Raw genomic sequence first — 16,112 nt, 5'->3', positions numbered from 1 at the left:
TTTTTTTTTTTTTTTTTTTTTTTTTTTTTTTTTTTAAGATTTTATTTATTCATTTGACAGAGATCACAAGTAGGCAGAGAGGCAGGCAGAGAGGGGCGGGAAGCAGGCTCCCCACTGAGCAGAGAGCCTGACACTGGCCTTGATAGATCCCAGGACCCTGAGACCACGACCTGAGCTGGAGGCAGAGGTTTAACCCACTGAGCCACCCAGGTGCCCCTTGCCTGGGAGGGGGCGTCTAGATGGCTCAGTGGGTTAAAGCCTCTACCCTCGGCTCAGGTCATGATCCCAGGGTCCTGGGATCGAGCCCCACGTCGGGCTCTCTGCTCAGTGGGGAGCCTGCTTCCTCCCCTCTCTCTGCCTACTTGTGATCTCTGTCAAATAAATTTTTTTTTTTTTAATCTTTAAAAAAAATGTTGAAGTCAAAGAATGAAGGGGGTTTGGAACTCAGAGATGATTCTTAAATAAACTGAAGGATGAAAGTCCTTGGGGGGGGGGACACCCTTTGCCCAGTTGGTTCAACTCAGGTCATGATCCCCAGAGACCCAGGATCAAGCCCCACATCAGTCTCCTTGCTTCTCCCTCTGCCCCTCACCTTGCTCTTGTGTGCGTTCTAACAAATAAAAAAAATTTTTAAAGCCTTTCAAGGGGAAGAAAGTGCACAGGTTTCTGCCCCCAGTCCCTAAGTTTCAGGGTGCAGATGATGACACTGTTTAGCGACCAAAGTCTGACAGAAATGATTGCTACTTCATGGTCTGATGCACCTGGGCTCTTCTGGGGTTGGGCTCTAAAAGAGGGCCTGTCCTTCCCTTTGACCTAGGCCAGCTGACACCATTTTGCTTCTTCCCAAGGCTTGATCACTATGCCATCATCAAGTTCCCCCTGACTACTGAGTCAGCCATGAAGAAAATAGAAGACAACAACACACTTGTGTTCATTGTGGATGTCAAGGCCAACAAGCATCAGATCAAACAGGCTGTGAAGAAGCTCTATGACATTGATGTAGCCAAGGTCAACACCTTAATCAGGTGAGTAGGATCTCAGGAGCCAGGAAACGTGCATGGAGTCAGAAGTAGGTTTCACAGCTTGCAAGCCTTAAGAAATGAGCATCTTCTGCTATAATTCTAGTCTTTTGTATCTAATACGGGCTTTTGAGGACACATTAGCTCTCCTGCCTCTAGGACTTAATGTATGGTGTTGGTGTTTTCTTGATCCCTACACTTCTAGATAGAGGCAGGCCCTAGAGTAAGATGTAATTTATGTCAGATAACCTGGACTTAGTCTTAAGATGTTCTGTGATATTCCCCCAGAAAGGGGAAGTGGGTTCATTTGTGCTTTGGTGGCATCCCTAGCCTCCTGTGCAAATGATGGAAAAGTCACCATTTGGGAAAGAATGATAGGAACAAAGGAAGCACTGATACCCTAGAAAGACTAGGGGGAAAAGGGAGGGCTTAGGGGCAGTGAGGGTGGGAGGAATTAAGACTTCCTTTATCCTAGGCCTGATGGAGAGAAGAAGGCATACGTTCGGCTGGCCCCTGACTATGATGCTTTGGATGTTGCCAACAAAGTAAGCTACCTGTGCTATGAACTCACTCATCACCTGGGTCCAAGTGAGGTGTCCCGTTAGTGACCAAAACCTGACTTTCGCTGCTTAACTCACTGCACTCCTATCCTGAATGGGCCCTACCCTCACCTCAATTTGATTTTTAACCGTGACTTTCCAGCTTAATCTTCACATTTCAACTCCCAGTAACAAAGCTCCCCTTTTGTTTTTCAGATTGGGATCATCTAAACTGAGTCCAGCTGGCTAAATCGAAATACAGTTTTTTCATGATACATGTTTGTCTGTTGATTTGTTGGCTGGGCTTTGGGGAGGCCATACTGGGGTTACACACACTTAAATTAACAGGGCAAGACTTTGGTCTACTTACCCTCTTGGAACACTCTGCCATAGTACCTCACCACACTTGTTAATCCTGGCAGTGGGAGCTCAGGTATTTGTGACCCAGATTGGGCTTCGGACAACGAAAATTTGTTGTCTTAACCCCGTGATGATGGCAAACAAGAATCCCTCCTTTTATCTGGAAGGGGCTTTGTAGGAAACCAGTGTACAGAGTTCTCATTGGCATCCACTTCAGGGCAGTGTGGACTAGCTGGCTTCTACAGCACCTGTCCCCACACCCAACTACCATGTCCAACCGGTCTGTCTGCTTCCCTCACCCCTTGCCCAAGAAAGGACAAGGACTTCAGAGGAGTGCTTTCATTAGCATTTTCAATAGTAGGTGCAGAGCCTGTGCTCAGAGGATGCCCCAGACTTGGGGCTAATTCTCTTATATGGTGAGGCTGTTCTTGGCTGTGTTTGCTCTTCTTGCCACAAGTTGCAGGCCTCTCACTCTGTCAAAAACTTGTCTTTGTGTTGGCTGGGGACAAGTCCAGGGCAGAAGTCTGAGCGGAGGAGGCGGGAAAAGTAGATGAGGATCATGATATCCAGCATGAGCAGGTTACCCAGCAGAAAGGTGCCCAGGGTCCTCTGACCCAAATAACGCAGGAAGAAGTGGGTGAGGTAGGCCTGAGGGGCCAGGCGGAAGAGAAAGTACATGACCAAGTTGACATACTTGTTGACCCGGTACAGGAGGAGGTGCTGGGCATTGTTGATCTTCATCATCATGCGGATGGTGAGGAATATGTTGCTGACCTCCACCAGCAATGTTAGGACTCCCCCACCAACAAAACTGTTCCAGAAGATGCCTGCAAAGAAGGCACCCAGGGCCTAGAACGCAAGGGAGATATGTTAGGGGATCCAAATACCATGGCTTTTCTGAAAATTGGTGGGCATATCAAGGCTACCAGATTAATGGTTGGGAAATCCATTCTTGCTGGCATCGTTCTGGGTTATAGTCTGTGGTGGATTCAACATGATTAAATTTTGATCCCTGTCCACAGATTCTGGCTCTGAGTGGGGTTTCTAATTTGTCAAAGGAGGTAATAGGTAAGACCATGGATTACTGGCCTCAAGTGAATTCACCAAGGGCACGGATACTTCCAGTCTTCAGTGTCCTGACATTGGTTGGAGATGGGGTTAAGAAAGATGGTCTTTACCTCCCAGGTTCAGAAAAGGCTGAGACCAGGTTGCTAGCACCAGGCCTACACCCCAACCCTTGCCTCTCATTTACCATGACGTGATGAACGAGGTATTCCCAAGAAGCCCGTGTCTGACGACTAATCACGATGTCCACCGTGTCGTGGATGAAATACCCTACCGGGTCATATGGAAAGAAGTCATGAAAGGAACTGAACAAAAAGCGCCCTGTCCCCGCACCTACTTAGTATTTTCTGGGCAAGACCTACCTGCAGAGAAGCAAGCGAGCAGATAGCCAGAAAGCGACCATGCCGTCTCAATCTCCACCAGCATCTCGGGGGTCTGCCATAGACTGGGAGGGAAGAAGGCAGGCTCTCATCATCTCCGCATCCCCAAGGACCCTCTACTCCCCCATTCCCCCTCCCAGTCCCCGGGGAATCCGGGCTCGCGCTATTGGCTTTGTGGGAAGTGGAGAGGCTTGGCTGAAACCCAGGTGTCTCCCGGTTCCCAGATAAGCATTCCCCCTCCCCTGGGACCTCTGCCGCTCCTAGTTGGAGAGCTTTCTGAAGAGTGAATCAGGTGAGACTGCATGGCCTGAGCCTGCCAGAGGGTGATGCGGAGAGTAACGTGGGATCCCCCAACCACCCACCCTCACACCCCCAGTCCTTCACTCACCACAGCACTGCCCAGACCCCGGACACAATGGAGTGGGCGAAGGAGACCAGCAGGTTGTGCCAGCGCCAGGTGCGCAGGGGGTCGGCGCGCACGTGCTCCGGCAGGGGCAGGCGGCTGAGCGCGCGCCGGAGGGCCCGGAAGGTCAGCGTGGCGCCCAGGAGCAGCGGCAGGGCGGGGTGCAGCAGTGGGGGCATGCTGGCCCTCCCTGCCGTCCGTCTGTCTGCCCCCTAAGCTGCCTCCTCCGACTGCTCCGCGAACCGAGCTCCTCTCGGGCCAGTGCACGCCAGCCGCCAGCCTCGCAGTTTTCGCGGAGCCCTCTAGGCCCCTAGTTCCTCCAGTCCCCTCCCCGCCGGCCTCTGCCCCCGCCCCCAGCCGCCCCCGCCCCCGCCCCCGCCCCCAGCCGCCCCCGCCCCGCCCCGCCCCGCCCCGCCCCACCCCGGCCGCTTGCCCCCGCCCCTCCGGCGCCGCGCGCGGCACCGAGGGCCAGAGCACCATTTTCCCGGGGCCTCCGCGCCCCGCCTGGCTTCCGCGGACCTCGGGCGAAAAAGGGGCTGTCCTGGGGGGCGGCGACGCCGCGGCACCCCTCGCTGGCGCCTCCCGACGGCCGACGGAGTCCCGCCTCGGTCGCTTGGCCTCATTAACCTGCGTCCCCACTTTTCCGGGGGCTACCGGCTCCCCCGCCTCGGCGGGTACTGAGAGAACGAACTCTCCGCCCTCAACTCCTTTCTGAGCAGAGCGGGGCGGGGCCCGTCACACACCCGCGTCCTTTAAGCCCTGGTCCTGGGGAGGGGTCCGAGCCGAGCCTCGATAATGGTCTCCGCCTATATTGTTTTTTTTTTTTCACCGGATCTTTAGCTTCTTTGGGCCAGAGACGGACATGTTTATCAGCATCTGTGGCGCCCCGCATCGACTCGGTGTCTAGGAGGGGTCGACTAATCCATCACCCTTCTTCCCAGCCCGCTCTTGGGCTCCTGAGGTCGACCGGCTGTCACAGTCCTCCCTTAGACAATCCCGGCTCTTCTCCCGGCTCCCTGGAGGCTGGCACGAGGAAGACCGGGCTGCTGGGGTGACCCTTAGTCTTCAGGACAGTGGACTGGAGCAGTTGCAGCTCGTGGTCACTAGGTGTCATCCTATCCCCACCTTGGCGCGGGATCCCCTTCCCGCCTCCAGGCAAGTGAGGCGCAAACAGAGGAAAGGCTGAAAACGAGTGCTGGGGGAGGGGGTGGTAAGTAGGAAGGTGGGGGGCTAGGGAAGAGATTCTGCGAGAGGGAGGGAAAGCTAGAAGCCTTAGGCGCCGGAGACCCAGGGACCAAGAGGTTTGGGTGTTTGCTCTGCCTCCCTTGCTGGCTCCAATGTTACATATTAACGCCTGTGGGGCTCCGGGGTCAACCACGGCCCGACTGGTTTCTAGGTGAGGGTACGAGTGTCCCGGGTTGTGCGGCTTTTCCCCTCTGCGCTTCCCTTTGCTCCCAGGGCAGCTTTGTTCATCAGCCAACAGCAGCCTGAGCCAGCCACCGAGGGCCCCTCGTGGGGCCCCTCTCGTGGTCTTTACACGTGGACAGGTTTGAGTCTCTTTTGAGGGGTGGGGCGAGACAGAACATAAACACTCCTTTCCTCACATTCCTCACTCACTCAGAAACAGGGACGCTGACTCTTAGCTAATCACCATCCTCTTGCTCCTTAACTTAGCTTTTATGGAGCTCGAACAGAGCAGGAGGCACAGGGAGACAACAGGAATTAAACTCACCTCCGGCCAAGACCCTAGACAATCATACTAACCAGCCCCTTACGTTTAGGGCAGAAGCCTGATCCCACACCAGTCAAACAGCTCTCCCTCCTCTCTCTGATGCTTTCACATAGTGGTCCACATCCCTCCCATCTTCCCCACAAGGAGATTCTCCTTACAGTTGAGCCTTGAAGGCGGATTACCCGCGGCAAAATTGCGGGGGAGGGAGGGGTGTGATGAGAATGCTGACGCGGGCGATGCTCACTTGTTGGGACAGCCTGGAGTCTCCTTCTCCCTAGGTGAATCAGTGTGCACGGCTCGGGGTTTCCCCGGTCCCTCCCTAGGCAAACACGAAACTAACCCTGATCCCTGCCCCACAAACCGAGATAATGCTGACGCTCTTCGTAGTTTTGGTAGTTTATCATTTACGTGCCAATGAGAATCCGCTCTCTCCTGAAATAGTGTCACTGGTGAGCAAAGAGGTGGGCTGAGATGGGCGCCTGGGTGACTCAGTCGGTTAAGCGTCTGCCTTCCACTCAGGACATGATCTCAGGGTCCTGGGATAGAGCCCCGCATGGGGCTCCCCGCTCAGCGGGGAATGTGCTTTTCCCTCTACCTCTGCCTTTCTTTGCCCGCTCCTGCTCTCCCTGTCTCAAATAAATACAATCTTAAAGAAAAAGAAGTGGGTTAGGGAGATTGGTCCTCGTTTTCCACCCTCACTGGTTGTGAAGAGCAGCCCTCGGGTCTAAAGCTTTGTGAGGGCCAGATGCGAACGCGTGTGTAGGGAATGGCTTGTACCGTCCTAGCTGCCAAGCGCGCCAAGAAATGCCATAAAACCCCATTTCTGGGATTCTGAAAAAGGAACTGTGGGAGTGGGCTGCAAGGACGTGCAAACGGCACAAGACAGATGTAAAGCCGAAACCCACACCAATTTCCCTTGCTCCGCCCCGCAATTATCTTCCAGGGTCGGGGGCGCGGCCACAGGGTGGGCGGGTCCGCGCACGCGCTGCGTCTGCGTGGGGGGTTCCGGAAATGTGACTCTGAGAAACGAGATGGAGAAGTACGAGCGGATCCGAGTGGTGGGGAGAGGTGCCTTCGGGTGAGCCAGGGATCTGGGGAAGGAAATTGGTAGGGGAGAGGGAAAACGAGCCCCAACTCTGACAGCGAATTCGCTGCCCGGTTAGCCCCGCCCCGAGGCGTGAGCGCCAGCTTGGAAAGCCCCGCCCAGGCTTCCGGTCCCGGTCCTAGTTGGGAGACTCCGCCTCTAACGAGGTCCCGCCCCCACCCCTCCACCCCCGGCCTGCAAGCCTCTGCGCGGCCGCAGAGTTTCGTTCTTTGATTCCTGACTCAGCTATTCAACAAATATTGAGCGCTAGCTATACCCGTCAGGCTCTCGGCGCCGAGTGTACAGTAAAGACCAAAATAAGCGTGGTTTTTTTCCTCTCGGGGCGTGTAGACTGTAGTAAAATAATACAATAAACAAGATACTAAAGCAATTATTAACAAGCTGCGAACGTGGCATACACCACGACTACTTATTTGGGATGGTGAAGGAAAATTTCTCTTTGAGAGGTGAATTGTAAAGCCAAGACTTGAGGGATGAAAACCAGTAACCGAAAGGGAAGGCAGAACTTCAGGCAGAGGAAGCAGCATATCCTCACGCGGGAAAGAATTCAGAGTATTCAAGGAACTGAGAAAAAGACTGGTGAAGTTGGAATGTAGTGGGCAACGTAAAGGATGGTATAGAGAGAGAGAGAATGGTATAAAATATGATTGTCACAGAGAACAGCTGATGGCCTAATAGGCTAAGGTAAAGAGGTTGGATTTATTCGAAGTGTAAAAGGGAAAGGGTTTAAGCAGAATGAATGGTCTTGATATGATTTGCATTTTTATTTATTTTAAAGATTTTATTTATTTGAGAGAGAGAGTGTGTGAGAGAGAGAGAAGCAGGGGGCAGAGGGAGAGGGAGAAGCAGACTCCCTGCTGAGCAGGGAGCCGGATATGGCGCTGATTCCAGGGTCCTGGGATCATGACCTGAGCAGAAGGCAGCCGCTTAACCCACTGCGCCACCCAGGTGCCCCTGATTTGCATTTTTAAAATGTCATTCTGGCTGCAAGTCAGAAATGGATGAGTTCATATTATTTTAGAAGTGGAAACAGGAAAGATTTTGGCATGATTTTCAGGTGTCTTTTTTTTTTTTCAAATTCTTTTTTTTTTTTTTTTAAGTTTTTTTTTTTTGACAGAGAGAGATCACAAGTAGGCAGAGAGGCAGGCAGAGAGAGAGAGGGAAGCAGGCTCCCTGCTGAGCAGAGAGCCTGATGCGGAGCTGGATCCCAGGACCCTGAGATCATGACCTGAGCCCAAGGCAGAGGCTTCACCCTTTGAGCCACCCAGGCACCCCCTTTTTTTAAAAGATTTTATTTATTGGGGCGCCTGGGTGGCTCAGTGGGTTAAGCCTATGCCTTTGGCTCAGGTCATGATCTCAGGGTCTTAGGATCCAGCCCTGCATCCCGCTCTCTGCTCAGTGGGGAGCCTGCTTCCCCCTCTTTATCTCTGCCTACCTCTCTCTTGTGATCTCTGTCTGTCAAATAAATAAATAAAATCTTAAAAAAAAAGATTTTGGGGCGCCTGGGTGGCTCAGTGGGTTAAAGCCTCTGCCTTCAGCTCAGGTCATGATCCCAGGGTCCTGGGATCGAGCCCCGCATCGGGCTCTCTGCTCCGGGGGGAGCCTGCTTCCTCCTCTCTCTCTGCCTGCCTCTCTGCCTACTTGTGATCTCTGTCTGTCAAATAAATAAATAAATAATCTTTTAAAAAAAAAGATTTTATTTATTTGACAGAGATACTTCAAGAGAGGGAACACAAGCAGGGGGAGTGGGAGAGGGAGAAGCAGGCTTCCCACCGAGCAGGGAGACCGAGGCGGGACAGGATCCCAAGACTCTGGGATCACGACTGAGCAGTCTTAATGACTGAACCACCCAGGCGCCCCCAGGTGTCTGACTTTAATGGTTTTATCAGTTACTGAGATGGAAGAGCCTGAGGAAGAAAAGGTTTGGGGGCAGTTTGAATTTGTTAAAATTTAAGATGCAGGATGCATGGGTGGCTCAGTCTGTTAAGTGTCTGCCTTCACCTCAGGTTATGATCCCAGGGTCCTGGGTTCAAGTGCCGCATCAGGTGCCTTGCTCACCAGGGAGCCTGCTTCTCCCTCTGCCTGCCACTCCCCCTCCTTGTAATGGTCACTCCTGCATGCTCTGTCTCTCTGACAAATAAATAAAATCTTTTTTAAAAATTTAGGATGCTTGCAAGCCACTCAGGTAAAAATGCAAAGCAGGTAGTTGGATTTGTTAGTCTGGGGCTCAAAGGAGAGGTTTGAGATGGAAATATAAATTTGATACTCTTAAATGATCCTCTTATAGTCCATTCACTCAGCAGATACTCATTGACCCCCTACTGTGTGCTAAATACTGAGCTGTGCTCTGGGGATATAGTTGTGAAGGAGACTAGGAACGCTGCTTTTATGGCCACTGACCAGAGTTGAAAGAAAATAGTAGTATGAACGGCTTCTACTCATCCTCTCAACAACCCAGGGAAATTGATTCTGGTTTCCAGATGAAAATGTCATATAATCCCAAACCAGGTAAGTAATACAAGGAGGAGCCAGGATTTGAACCCAGGCAGTTAACTCTGAAGTCTGTGCACACTAAGGATGATCAAGACTAACTTCACTGTGCCCGTGCTGAAACCGAGCCTCAGGTTAAATGACTTGCCCAAGGTCTCACACACAGCGTTTGTAGCCAGTTCTCCCTATTCTTGAACTTGTCCTATGCATTTTATTTTATTTTTTTAAAGATTTTATTTATTTATTTGAGAGAGAGACAGTGAGAGAGAGCATGAGCAAGGAGAAGGTCAGAGGGAGAAGCAGACTCCCCATGGAGCTGGGAGCCCGATGCGGGACTCGATCCCGGGACTCCGGGATCATGACCTGAGCCGAAGGCAGTCGTCCAACCAACTGAGCCACCCAGGCATCCCTGTCCTATGCATTTTAGATGACCTCTTAGTCTCCATGCCTGTTTCCCCTCTCCTAAGGAGCATCCAGTGACAAGGTCTGCCCTGCCTGACATGTGGCTGGAAGCTCAGCTGGGACCCACCCCTGTGCTCTGTGTCCCCAGGATTGTGCACCTGTGCTTGCGCAAGGCTGACCAGAAGCTGGTGATCATTAAGCAGATCCCAGTGGAGCAGATGACCAAAGAAGAGCGGCAGGCAGCCCAGAATGAGTGCCAGGTCCTCAAGCTACTCAACCACCCCAATGTCATCGAGTACTATGAGAACTTCCTGGAGGACAAGGCACTCATGATTGCCATGGAGTATGCACCAGGTGGGCCAGCCTCCTCACATTGGCCTGGCTCCAAGGGCCCCTCTCTTCTGGGACAAGCAGACCCAGATCAGCCAGCTTCCGTCCTCAGACTGGGTTTGATGGCGGTTCACAGGTATAGGATTGTGACACCAGGTGTACGAGGCTGGCAGACCCTTGCCCTGTCTGCACTGTTGGTTTCTTTCTTTCTTTTTTTTTTTTTTTCCCCACTGTTGGTTTCTTAACAGGAGAGTGCCAGGCACGGGAAAAGCCTAGATCTTAGCTAGTTCCTTCCTGCTGCAGGTGGCACGCTGGCCGAGTTTATCCAGAAGCGCTGTAATTCCCTGCTGGAGGAGGAGACCATCCTACACTTCTTTGTGCAGATCCTGCTTGCATTGCACCACGTGCACACCCATCTCATCCTGCACCGGGACCTCAAGACTCAAAACATCCTTCTCGACAAACACCGCATGGTTGTCAAGATCGGGGACTTCGGCATCTCCAAGATCCTTAGTAGCAAGAGCAAGGCCTACACGGTGCCTGGGCACAGAGGGGACCTCATGGGTGCTGGAGGGGCCAAGGCTCACTCTGCGTCCCAGCCCCCTCCCTCCCCAAGACCTTGGCCCCCTGCCCCCCCCACCCCGGGCTGGGGGGTCCTGCAGGAGGAAGCGGTCTGCAGTGGGCCTTGGACAGAGCCTTTCCTCCCCTAAGCTGTAATAAGATCTGCTTCCCTCTTGCAGGTGGTGGGCACCCCGTGCTACATCTCCCCTGAACTGTGTGAGGGCAAGCCTTACAACCAGAAGAGTGACATCTGGGCCCTGGGCTGTGTCCTCTATGAACTGGCCAGCCTCAAGAGGGCCTTTGAAGCTGCGGTGAGTTATACCCCCAGAGAGACAAGTGAGAAATATCTGTGTCTATCTCCCTGCCCTAGAAGTCCTTGGCTCCAGCCACTTCTGTGTTCCTTCCCTTGTGGCGGAGTTGTTTCCTTCGTCAGACTGGGAAATTACCCCATGGCTGGGCTGTGGCTTCCCTCAGGCTTGGGTCCCCCGTCAAACTGAGGACTCCTGAGAGCAGGGCTCTCCCACCAGATTAGGGACTCCCCCCACCCCTGCCCCCGCTGCTTCCACTAAGGGCAAGACCTGACCTGAGTTCACCCAACCAACCACCTAGGGTTTCTGAGGACATAGCTGCAGCTCCCCTATCAGGAGTTCCTGTCCCCGGGAGTCCCCTCATCAGACTGCAGGTTCTCGGTGCAAGGCTTTGACCACCCGGTTAGACCTGGAGGCAGGAGGTGCTGCCACCCAAGAGCCTGGGACAGGCTCTGGCCAACCTCACCCTCCGTGCTTCCACAGAACCTGCCAGCACTGGTCCTGAAGATCATGAGTGGCACCTTTGCACCAATCTCTGACCGGTACAGCCCTGAGCTGCGCCAGCTTGTCCTCAGTCTGCTCAGCCTCGAGCCCTCGCAGCGGCCACCGCTCAGCCACATTATGGCGCAGCCCCTCTGCATCCGCGCCCTCCTCAACCTTCACACCGATCTGGGCAGTGTCCGCATGAGGAGGCCTGTGCGGGGAGGGGATGGGGGTGGGGGTGGTGGTGCTGGAGCTCTGGGAAGCGGGGTGTGTGTGTGTGTGTGTGTGTGTGTGTGTGTGTGAGAGAGAGAGAGAGAGAGAGACACCCAGTGAGAGCACAATAAGCCTGGGCAAGTCCTCCATTCCTGCGTGTGTGGTGTGTTGGGGGGTGGGGGGTGGGTGGGCAGGTGCCAGGAACGGTCCGTGTCCTGAAGCCCCCATTTGACCCACAGGGCAGAGAAGTCCCTGGTCCCCGGGCCACCCATGGCCCCGGGCTGCAGCCCAGGAAGCAGGACCACCGGCCCCCGCTGCAGGGGTAAGTCAGAGCCAACCTCCGGTGCCTCCCCAATGCCAAGCCATTCCCACCAGTTTAATAGACCTGACACGGTGTCCCGCAGGCATACCCCGGGGACCCCCACGGCCGGCCATTCCGCCACCACTGTCGTCCGTGTACGCGTGGGGTGGCGGGCTGAGCGCCCCGCTGCGGCTGCCGATGCTCAACACAGAAGTGGTCCAGGTGGCGGCCGGACGCACGCAGAAGTCGGGCGTCACGCGCTCTGGGCGCCTCATCTTGTGGGAGGTGAGCAGGCTGTTGGGTGAGGGGGAGCCTGGGGTGGGGTAAGCGGGGGGGGGGGGGGGGGGGCCTGGGGGGGGCCACTGAGGCCCCGCCCATGCCCTCCACAGGCCCCGCCCCTAGGCGCGGGAGGGGGCGCCCTCCTGCCTGGGGCTGTGGAGCAGCAGCAGCCCCAGTTCGTCTCCCGTTTCCTGGAGGGCCAGTCGGGTGTGACTATCAAGCATGTGGCCTGTGGGGACCTCTTCACGGCCTGCCTGACCGGTGAGTCCAGGAAGGGACTATCTTGGGGCATTCCAGAGTCTGAGAAGGCCCCCCCAGAGCAGCTCCCCTCACTGGTTGTCATTTGTGCACTCGTTAATGCTTCTACTAGTTATCCTGCACCAGGTGCTTTATTATTATTATTATTATTATTTTAGATTTTATTTATTTATTTTACAGACAGAGATCACAAGTAGGCGGAGAGGCAGGCAGAGAGAGAGAGGGGGAAGCAGGCTCCCGGCTGAGCGGAGAGTCCGATGTGGGGCTCCATCCCAGGACCCTGGGATCATGACCCGAGCCGAAGGCAGAGGCTTAACCCACTGAGCCACCCAGGCGCCCCGCTTTATTATTTTTTTAAGATGTATTTATTATTTTGAGAGAGAGAGAGAGGTGCTTTACTTACACAGTCTCCTTTACCCTTCACAACAGGCCTGGCGAGGAAGTTACTGTAGATTATCTTCATTTGAGGGAGGCTGAGTGACAGACCTGGAAAGCTCAGATGTACCGCTCAGAGGCTGTCTCTTGTCCAAACTCACCCAAAGAGATACGCTGCCTGTCCTTTTCTACCTTCTGCCCCATTCTTCCAGCCTTTGCTTCCAACTTCCTTCACCTGCAACCCATGGACTGGCCTCTCTGGAAAAACAGCCCAACCTCTCTCCCTTCTCTTTCCTCACCACCCCTCTCTGCAGACCGAGGTATCATCATGACCTTTGGCAGTGGCAGCAATGGGTGCCTAGGCCATGGCAGCCTCAATGACCTCAACCAGGTGGGTGCTGCAGGTGCTTGGGGGAGGAGGAAGTGGGCGGGTGGCAAGGATTGTACATCTGACAGCTGACACCCGAGTTGGGGGCCGGGAATCCCCAGCAGCCACCGGTCCCTCTAGCTCCTGGGCTGCACCTGTTCTGAGCAACACCAGGGGAAGTACAGAAAGACCAGGCTGCCCCAGTGGTGGCAGTGCATACATGCGTGCATGCATGCGCATGTGTGTGTGTGTTAAAGACACAGCTGTCTGGTGAGATTTGCAGCCTCCAACTTCTTCATCCCTCCATGGGATGCTGAGGTCAGGCAGCAGTCCAGGCCCCTTGCCTAGTATCTCTTTCTAACTCTTTCTCTCTCTAGCCCACCATTGTGGAGGCCCTGCTGGGCTATGAGATGGTGCAGGTGGCCTGTGGAGCATCCCACGTGCTGGCCCTGTCCACTGAGCGAGAACTCTTTGCCTGGGGCCGCGGAGATGGTGGTAAACTGTCTTCCCTGTTCAAGCTTCTAGGTTCCATCTCACAGCACCCTGACTGGGACTTAAAGAGGACTTCATACCCACCTCCCAACCCTGGCCTCTTCTCCCTCTTTTCTCTTAAGCCGATTCCATTCATTTCTTCATTCACCAAAACTTTACTGCCCATCTAGTACGAGCCCCTCCTGTGCTGGGTGCAGAGACAAGATGAGGAGGAATACCTTCCTTCAGGGGCTTATGATGTAGTGAGAGATCTCTTTCATCCGGCGGCCCTCTCTGGGTCAGATGTCATGCTGGGCATTGGAAACTAGAGAGGACTTACATGGGGTTTCTGTCCTTCTGGCATAGTGGGGGGAGGGATGACATCTCCCTACAATAAAGGACAGACAGCATCAGGGCTCCCCCCAAGGTCCAGAGATGTGGGAACCCAAGGAATGGCACGGGATGTCCCTGGAGGAGACAGAAGTGGCATCTAAACAGGGCATTAAGGGGGAGTAGGATTTTGACCACAGAGGTTAGCTATTTCTGGCAGAGGGCACAGCCTTAACTCACGCCGTTACCTCCTCTCCATGGCTGGTCCGCATCCTGGCATCACCAACCCTAAAACCCAAACTAGCCCCATCCTGGTTTTTCCTTGTAGGCCGGCTGGGACTGGGTACCAGGGAGTCCCACAGCTGCCCCCAGCAGGTGTCCATGCCCCCAGGACAGGAAGCCCAGCGGGTAATATGTGGCATTGACTCTTCCATGATCCTCACTGTCCCGGGCCGAGCCCTGGCCTGTGGGAGTAACAGGTAAATGGGTCCAGTGGCATGACTAGAATGCCCTCCCCCTCCCTGGCTGCTAATGCTCTATCCGTCATTGCCTACTTTCCACCCAGGGTCCAAGCTGAAGGTGGGGCTGAGCACACTGCTGGGTTCAACCCAGGGTGGGAACTGTCCTCTGGGAACCAGCCCTGGCACACATCGGTGGGGTCAGGAGGGTCTGTGCAAACCGCCAGTTGGACTTGGCTTCTGGTTTTACCTTCAGGTTCAACAAGCTGGGCCTGGACCCCCTCTCCCTGGGGGAGGAGACTGCCCCCCACCAGCAGGTGGAGGAGGCCCTGAGCTTCACACCACTAGGCTCTGCACCCCTCGACCAGGAGCCCCTGCTCAGTGTGGACCTGGGCACTGCTCACTCAGCTGCCGTGACTGGTGAGTAGGACCCAGGCCCAGGAGGCCATGGGTGGACTCCCCTGGTCTCCTCGGGATCTCAGCTGAGACAGCCCCTCTCCTCTCCTCTTTCCTCCCCTACAGCCTCTGGCGACTGCTACACTTTCGGCAGCAATCAGCACGGGCAGTTGGGTACCCATGCCCGCCGGGTCAGCAGGGCACCTTGTCAAGTCCAAGGCCTGCAGAACATCAAGATAGCAATGGTGGCCTGCGGGGATGCCTTCACAATAGCCATCGGGACAGGTGATTGATCCGTGGGCACTGTGGGGCCAGATAGGGTTGCTGGCAGGCCCATGGGCAGTGGGGGTGGTATCCCGCTCAGGGCTGCTGAACATCCTCTTGGGGCTAGATGGATGGAGGGTAGCTGCTTGCTAAGCCGTGTCCTCTTCTTCCTGTCCTTGGGATTCTCTTTGGCAGAAGGTGAAGTGTACTCTTGGGGGAAAGGGGCCCGAGGTCGACTAGGAAGACGGGATGAGGATGCTGGACTCCCTCGGCCAGTGCAGCTGCAGGAGACACATCCCTACACAGTGACGTCTGTGTCCTGTTGCCATGGAAACACTCTCCTGGCTGTCCGCAGTGAGTTGTTACCTTTTCCCACCTCACCTCCACAAGGTTTAATCCAGCGGTGGGGGCCCTGCTCACCCTCCCATCCCCCAGTGGTCACGACCCAGAGCACTAAGAGCACGTTAAGCCTCCAGATAAATGAAAGCAGAAGCTGTTGGGTAAGACAGCTGCCTGCGTGGCGAAGGCAAGGGAGTCTGCTTCTTGGGCCTCACTTGAAGGACTGTTCCCAGTGCTTCCCAGGGCCCAAAGGCATTCTTTCTCCTACCCCGAGTCCAGTTTAGTTTGAACCTCTGTTTCTGGCCGGTCAAGGTCCAGAGTCCAGGGCACAGTGTGTGTGGGAGTGGGAGCGAAGGTGGGTATCCCTTGCTGTTGCTGGAGGCACTGCCCTCTGGGTGTCTGCAGGGGTTTCTCATTTGTACCTCCAGCGGTTACAGATGAGCCCATCCCACCGTGAGGCATCCAGATACACTCCTGGACCACCCCAATATTGCTGCTCCTCGGAACATGCTTGAAAACTGCAGACGCTTGCAGAGGACTGTCCCCACCAGCCCCCTGGAGTGTCCTCAGTGCCGGAGAAGAACCAGCGAAGCGGCCACTCTCCTTTGGCCCTGGATCCGGAAACCGCAACCCACCCCATTCCCCCAACATCTCTTTTTTCTCTTCCTACCCCTTTTAAGTTGGTGTCCCCAGGGTCCAGCCTGGCTAGGGTCGGAAACCAGACCCAGCCTTCCCAAGCAGGGTGGTCTCCAGAGTCTTGGCAGAAAAAAGTTGGAGGCAGCTGTGGCTCCACCCAGACCCTGCCCTTTACCCCCAGCACAATTAGAGAATAAGTCGCTGGTGCCCCCCCCCCCCCCCCCCCCCCCCCCCCCCCCCCCCCCCCC

At 54.9% G+C, this 16,112-nt stretch overlaps 3 protein-coding genes across 4 annotated transcripts in view; 2 read left to right on the top strand and 1 right to left on the bottom strand.

Moving 5' to 3' along the window:
- Nucleotides 1–1,833, top strand: part of LOC111151633 (ribosomal protein L23a) — a 3,859-nt gene extending 2,026 nt beyond the window's left edge. Inside the window, exons 3-5 of the mRNA XM_022509748.1 lie at nt 849–1,025; nt 1,495–1,564; nt 1,775–1,833. Coding sequence (XP_022365456.1) covers nt 849–1,025; nt 1,495–1,564; nt 1,775–1,789 — 262 coding nt within the window. The 3' untranslated portion in view covers nt 1,790–1,833. The remainder of the gene's footprint in view (nt 1–848; nt 1,026–1,494; nt 1,565–1,774) is intronic.
- A 419-nt stretch (nt 1,834–2,252) lies between these two features.
- On the bottom strand, nt 2,253–4,097 carry LOC111151632 (TLC domain containing 1). Of its 2 annotated transcripts, XM_022509747.1 has the most exons (5): nt 3,752–4,097; nt 3,346–3,428; nt 3,171–3,253; nt 2,613–2,767; nt 2,253–2,442 (listed from the first exon to the last, which is right to left on the bottom strand). In XM_022509747.1, exons 1-5 carry the CDS (start codon nt 3,943–3,945, stop codon nt 2,328–2,330), a joined length of 630 nt encoding a protein of 209 aa, XP_022365455.1. In that variant the 5' UTR covers nt 3,946–4,097; the 3' UTR covers nt 2,253–2,327. The 2 variants fall into 2 exon arrangements, with proteins under 2 accessions (XP_022365455.1, XP_022365454.1); XM_022509746.1 differs by having other exon boundaries at nt 2,253–2,767.
- A 2,414-nt stretch (nt 4,098–6,511) lies between these two features.
- LOC111151786 (NIMA related kinase 8) lies at nt 6,512–16,076 on the top strand. The gene is made up of 15 exons (XM_022509988.1): nt 6,512–6,576; nt 9,644–9,849; nt 10,129–10,361; nt 10,566–10,697; nt 11,178–11,386; nt 11,630–11,712; nt 11,795–11,976; nt 12,081–12,231; nt 12,918–12,994; nt 13,348–13,465; nt 14,100–14,250; nt 14,486–14,649; nt 14,752–14,910; nt 15,085–15,243; nt 15,657–16,076. The coding sequence occupies exons 1-15, from the start codon at nt 6,530–6,532 to the stop codon at nt 15,683–15,685; spliced, it is 2,100 nt and encodes a 699-aa protein (XP_022365696.1). The 5' UTR covers nt 6,512–6,529; the 3' UTR covers nt 15,686–16,076.
- Nucleotides 16,077–16,112: the final 36 nt, after the last annotated feature.

Source organism: Enhydra lutris, unplaced genomic scaffold (assembly GCF_002288905.1).
Source record: "Enhydra lutris kenyoni isolate GAN:26980312 unplaced genomic scaffold, ASM228890v2 scaffoldscaffold26, whole genome shotgun sequence".
Taxonomy (NCBI): domain Eukaryota; kingdom Metazoa; phylum Chordata; class Mammalia; order Carnivora; family Mustelidae; genus Enhydra; species Enhydra lutris.
This window is presented reverse-complemented; position numbering and strand designations above follow the sequence as displayed.